At 36.1% G+C, this 6,594-nt stretch overlaps 1 protein-coding gene across 2 annotated transcripts; it reads left to right on the top strand.

Moving 5' to 3' along the window:
- Positions 1–2,078: 2,078 nt before the first annotated feature.
- Positions 2,079–4,943, top strand: LOC112519474 (seipin-2-like). 2 transcript variants are annotated; one of them, XM_025127618.1, is made up of 3 exons: positions 2,079–3,246; positions 4,112–4,581; positions 4,681–4,943. In XM_025127618.1, exons 1-2 carry the CDS (start codon positions 2,131–2,133, stop codon positions 4,577–4,579), a joined length of 1,584 nt encoding a protein of 527 aa, XP_024983386.1. In that variant the 5' UTR covers positions 2,079–2,130; the 3' UTR covers positions 4,580–4,581; positions 4,681–4,943. The 2 variants fall into 2 exon arrangements, with proteins under 2 accessions (XP_024983386.1, XP_024983385.1); XM_025127617.1 differs by having other exon boundaries at positions 4,112–4,943.
- Positions 4,944–6,594: the final 1,651 nt, after the last annotated feature.

Below are 6,594 nucleotides of genomic sequence, written 5' to 3' on the forward strand. Positions count from 1 at the left end.
GTCTAGCTTGGGGATCTCAAATCTTTACCCATGGAAGCTAGGGTATGGGTTTGGAACCTAGGTTTAACCTGACATAGCAATGTGAGTTTCAAATTGCATTATGAAAACTTTGTACATATGTATATTTTGGAGTCTTAAAGTGTTTTCCTAAAGATTTATCAAATGTTGTTGGTAACTTGATAAAATTGCATCTTTTGCATATTTGGTTTTATAAAATAATACAAAGTATACATATTTGGGGTTTTGGATATTTTGTTAAAAATTATAAATTGTGTGGATTTTGATGATTTATTCCTCATATGAGATTATTTTATGTTAATGCATTATGGTATATTGATTATATAAATCATTCAAATAATATGCATGATCTAGTTTGCTAGATTTTGTGATATTTTGGGTCATCATATCTATATTAAACTCTTTAAATGCATTTTAAAGTTTATAGTGACTCGGTTTGGATTAATCAAACAAGTGTACGAGCTTATTGGCTAGGATTTGAGATAAATATTTGTTTTGGGATTTTGCCCGACATTTGAGTTAGTATTGATGATTTTCAAACATTTTGGTACATAAGTTGCTTAGGGTATTTGTAACTTATTAGTTCTTGTCGACTTTCGCTTACTGAATCTCCACCTGAAATTTGCACAACCTTGCCAAAGCTGTATGAAATCACTCCAAAACAAACCGTAGTTAACCCAATATAATAAAAAGAGAAACAAGCAAAAAGAGGCTTAAAATGCATGAATGCACGCTAAAATGCACATAAAACGCAATGCAAACCTATCGCTCAAAAGGTCTCCTACACCGTGATTGGTATCGTATGTGTATTAAATGTGATATAAGTGTTGGTGACTCATTTGAACTCAGCCATATGTATAGGTTTTCTTTATTAAGAAATGAATTATTAGTAAAAAGGCAAAACTACCCTGAGTTAACTGAAGTTATAAAACACAGTTAGTAGCAAGAACCCGAAGCCTTACATATTGTAAACCAGAGGGATCGAATATAAGGAAAAAAATCTAAATTAAAACCCAAAACCCCTGGCCTTTCTTCCTTCCCCCTATCATCTCTATTCTCTAATAATCCCTATCACAGCCAAACTCACGTAGAGGACTACCATTGCAACTCCAGCACCATAGCACTGTCCATCGGTGGCAACTCCTTCAACAAGTGGGTTTTCTCGGCGTTCGAAGAGTCAACACAAGCAACCACTTCCATTCCCATGCCTAACATTACAATGCATTCCCCCGTTCCCTCACCGATAAAACCATATAATTGAAACGTGTGCGTTTTGGCTACATCCATGGGGATATGTAGTGTGTGTCCGTGAGTTTCTTGAAATAGATGAAATCTTTCAAATTCTATTGAATTCCACAAATTAATGAATTCATCATTGATTGACATAATAGAAAGAATCGAATTCCATCACCACTCACCACGACCATGCTACTATTGTTCGTCATAACAACTATAACCCCTCCACTCATCTCACCCCCTAACTTAAACCCCCACCCCACACCATTATTGTCATCTTCACAACCGCCACTCACCTGCACCCTACCATACCCCAACCCACCACTAGACACCATGTCACTATTGTTCTCGTCATACCCACCCACTCCTAGGGCCCAGCCACCCGATCATTATCCCACCACCATGGTGGTTGGTAGGGCATGAGTCGGGCGATGGGTGCAATAGTCCAAATAAAGACGATTGTTTCAATTCTTTTGAGAGATTTCATTCCAATTCCTACCAATCAAATGCGTAATCAAATTTCATCAAATTCCATTATAATTCCTTTAAAGTCAAATTTTTTTGATGGATTCCTATTCCATCAAGTAAGCCAAACACCCCGAAAACTTTTTATATCTATGATAAATTCCTTAATGATCATCAAAAACCTTTATTTACTTTTACTTTTACTTTTTCTTTTTCTTTTATGTATTAATAAAACATATGATAGAAACAAGGCGCCGCCGTCTTCCACGAAAAATAAAACATGATTTTCGTTTTCTTTCCGAGAAAAAACAGACATCAAAGATATATCATCTTCATCTTGTCCAAGAAAACCTCTCTCTTCCTCAACCCCCGCCCCCCTCCCCTCATTCACTCTAGGTAATTCTTCTTTCGATGGAACTGCTACAAGGGTCTGAGAGATCAAACCTCATCGAAGACGACGACGCCAAATTCAGCGATGCCCTTGAAGAATTCCCTCTCTTCGATGCTTCCAACTCTTCTTCGGCTTCGTCTGTCTCTCAAATCGATGACCATACGATTTCAGAACAACCATCATCCCCTTCCTCTGCTGGTCTCCGGCGCCGTCGCCTTTTTTCCCGACAGACTTCCAAAGAACTTCCCTGGTCTACTTTCAAAAAAAGTTCTGATGGGTTAGTGGATTTTAATCTTCATGGATCTACTGTTTCTCTAGGAAAAAACTATAAATTTCTTTGGAATTTGAAGAATAATGATAAGTTGAACGATAAGCTGAATCGGACAAAGGTTCGTGTGGGGTCTGGCAGCGATGGTAAGCGATTAGCCAATGAAACAAATGGGAGTTCTTTGAGTTCTAGTGTGATTACCACTGTTAATGGTGATGAGGGAGCCATTGATGATTCTGTTACAGTGGATTCATCAAACCCTGGTTCGAGTTTCCTTTTTATCTTAGCTGGATTAGTGATTAAAACTATTGCATTTCAAACAAGTTTGTTAGTTGGCTTGATATCATTTCCTTTATGGTTAATGTATTCGTCTTACATGTTTCTTATCGATCCTTTTTCGATTATAAGGCGTGGAAGAAGTTACATTAAGAAACGCATTTCAAGATTCTTGAAGTTCTGTTATGGTAATCTCAAATGGGTTCTAAACATATGGATCAAAAGAAACAGGTCCACATGGAAGTTTTGTATGCAAATAGGATGGGGATTGCTGTCTTCGGCTTTCGTTGGAATCATTTTGGTTGGTTTATTAGTTATGGGGTTTGTAATCAGTGGGGCTTTAATGAAATACATTTTGGAGCAGCCCATACAGAAGATAGAGCAATTGAGCTTTGATTATACAAGAGATACTCCAATGGCTTTTGTGCCTATAATGTCTTGCCCAGAACCCCTTTGTTTGGATTGCAATGAAAAGATTAGATTTGGGAATGCTGCTCAATCGCGGGTTATACCTCTTGATCACAAATTGCAGGCCACGGTATCATTAACTTTGCCAGAATCGGATTACAACAGAAATCTTGGGATCTTTCAGGTATTTAATAACCAATCTGAAAGCAACATTATTGCAAAAGTTGAATACTTTTACTCAAATTCTTTACAGAAAAATTGTTTGCAGGTAGCATAAACTTGAATTACACCATTTTGTCTTGAAGTACTCTTCATACAAAAGTGTACAATTATCTTATAAACCAATCACCTTAAACCTTCATTTCAGTTGTTTGCTTTGTCATCTGTCAAATGAGGTCAAAAGTTCCCATTTTGCAATGGGTTTAAAAGATGATCAGTTTTACAAAGCTTTTTTCTTTTTGAAAAAGACCCTATTTTGCAAATGATTCTGCAAGTAGTCAGCAGTTGCTTGTGGTTTCTGATTTGAATAATTGAGTACAATAGTGTTTAGTGGTCAAGTTCTTAAAGAAATATCCTCCATTCAAAAGCATACAATTATCTTAGAAATCCATCACCTAAAACCTTCATTTTCAGTTGTTTGCTTTATTTTTTGTCAAATGAGGTCTAAAGACCCTATTTTGCAAACGGTTTAAAGGTAACCATTTTTACAAACCCTTTTAGAATAGACCCTATACTTGTTACACACCATTTTATAATTATTACATGTTTAATTAACTAAATGACAATTTTACCCTTAATAATAAAGGTATTAGTGAATTTCTCCATCTCATAATTAAGGGTAGAATCGGACGCCATGCATTTACTTTGAAAGTTGAAACTTATTTTGGGACAAACTAAAGTAGGATTATGGACACTCTTTTTTGACATTTGGAGTAATCTGTAGGTGCTTGTGGTTTCTAATTTGAGTAATTCAATATAACAGTCTTTAGTGGTCAAGTCCTTAAAAGAAATCTTGGATGATCATTGTAAATTGATCTTTTTCCTTGAAGGTGAGGGTGGACTTCCTTTCCAGCAATGGCAAACCCCTTCTAAGTACAATCCAGCCATGTATGCTTCCGTTCAAAAGCAAGTCTCTCCGGCTTTTATCGACTGTTTTTAAGCTCGCCCCACTAATCACCGGCTATTCATCAGAATCCCAAACCATCAAAATCAAATTTAGCGGACATACTGAAACAAAAGTTCCAACTTCCTGCTTGAGGGTAGTAATGGAACCACGGGCTCAATTTGCCAGCCGTGGTGGTGTTCCTGAAATATACACGTCGTATCTTAAACTCGAGTCAAAACTTCCTCTTTTCAAAAGGATTTTGTGGTCATGGAAAGCAACGATCTTTGTTTGGACTAGTATGGTGATGTTTACAGTCGGGTTGCTTTTTGTCTTGGTTATTATTGTTCCATGGCTATGGCCAAGGGGTGTGCTTTTTAACAGTAATGCATCTCAGAACTCCAGCCAAGGTTGAAGGTACATAGCTGCTTTTCGTGTTGCTAGGCTGCATTTGGAGTCTCATCATATCTCCTGTTGTTGGTATACTACCCATCTTTTTTGGTGAATGACATACAGATTCACATATGAATATCTCCTGTAGAATCACACGGTGTATATTCTAGACATCGAAAGAGCATGTGTGCAATCATCTGAATGCCTTGGTGCACGAGGCTTGGCCTCCAGTCGTATGTGATCTTGTAATCAGTATGATATATATGTACATATTTTCGGGGTTGGTGTATTGTACCTGTATATTTCTAAATTCATAGACATGATGAATTCAGTATGCAATATGGACATTTGTAGCAAACCATGATGAATTCAGTTTTATATTTCTCAGTTTGCTATGTTGTGGGTATAAGTTGTATGGTAAGATGGATATTTGTAGCAAACCACAGCCATATTCGACCTTTGGGGTACAAAGTGGTGTCATTTCGTGAGTTGTCGTGGTTCAATTGACATGGACCTGCGTAGGGGCGTGGTTAACCCACTATAGGACCATTGTGGCTGGCTTAGACCTAGAGCAAGCTCGTACGCATCTTCCAAAAGCATGGAGATGTTTCCATTGAAGCATTGGTTGTATTTTGGAAACTATACAAGAATAAGCTTTGATAATAAGGCAAATCAAAAGGATTTATATTTGTTTCTGGGTACATGTTTGCTCCCTATTGATCACTAGTTTGAATTCTTGACGGGTACCGAAAGTTTTCCTGGCTTTTAACTTCAGAGTCTTATAGGTTGGTTGAGGTGCACACAAACACTGTTAATTACGATTTGAAGGTTCCGATCAAAATATATTTAAAAATAGCTCAAACTACAACATATGTTGTTGTATGATACAATAATTGATCTAAATCAACCCAAAATACTTTATTTCGAAAAACTATTGAATACCAATATTGCACGATTCAACCATTCAATAAAGTGATTCAAAGAGCATTTCAAAATTTCAGGAGCTAACCCACAAACATAAACTCTCTCTCTCTCTCTCTCTCTCTCTCTCTCTATATATATATATATATATATAGGGTTAGGTTCACATGAGACCCAGTGTTTTTCGTGAGACCCGTAAGACCAATTTACGTTCATTGATCGACTTTATAAGCTAATGATCTAATAGACTAAAGTTGCATGGTGACAATTTTGTGATTATTGAGAAGTCTCGTGGCGTTTATTAATGTTCAGATTGTCAGATTGTAGATCTAATCCAAGGATTGAGAATTGGTCTTACGGGTCTCACGAAAAACCTTTGGTCTCATATGATCCCAAGTGTATATATATATATATATATATATATATATATATATATATATATATATATGTGTGTGTGTGTGTGTGTGTGTGTGTACCCAGCCGAGAGCCTTAAGCATTGTACAAGGACGTGTTGTAGGAGTAACCCATTACCTTTTGGGTGGAATTGCCACAATAGGCATCTATAAATCTCTTACATAAAAATTCAAACAATTCAATAAATTGATATGAATTGTCCTAATGAAAAGAAACATAATAGGGAGTAAATTATGTTTTTAGTCCTCATGGTTTGTTGAAATTTCTATTTTTGTCCCTGTGTTTATAAAATTTCAGTTTTCATTCATATGGTTTATAATTCATTATCTTTTGTCTTTATGATTTAAATTTTATTGCTTTTTCTGTCCCTATGGTTTATAATTTATTTCTATTTTAGTCCTTCATACTCAAAAGTAGTGTTGTGGACTCAGGGACGAAAATGTAAATGAATCGCAAACCATAGGAATGAAAACATAAATTATGAAACCACAGGGACGAAAACCACAATCTTTAACAAACCATAGGGACAAAAACGTAGTGTGCTCTATTTTAGGGCACTAGAGAAATAGACCCGCTAAAGTCATTATCCCCATGTTGGGTGATTGATAACTATGAATTTTCAAGTTTTAATATATGTTAATAGACTTAAAATCCCCATTTTTATGTCGTTTTATACCTAAAATATATTTGTTTGAGTCTCTT

Source organism: Cynara cardunculus (genome assembly GCF_001531365.2).
Source record: "Cynara cardunculus var. scolymus isolate 2C chromosome LG 10, CcrdV1, whole genome shotgun sequence".
NCBI classification, from domain to species: domain Eukaryota; kingdom Viridiplantae; phylum Streptophyta; class Magnoliopsida; order Asterales; family Asteraceae; genus Cynara; species Cynara cardunculus.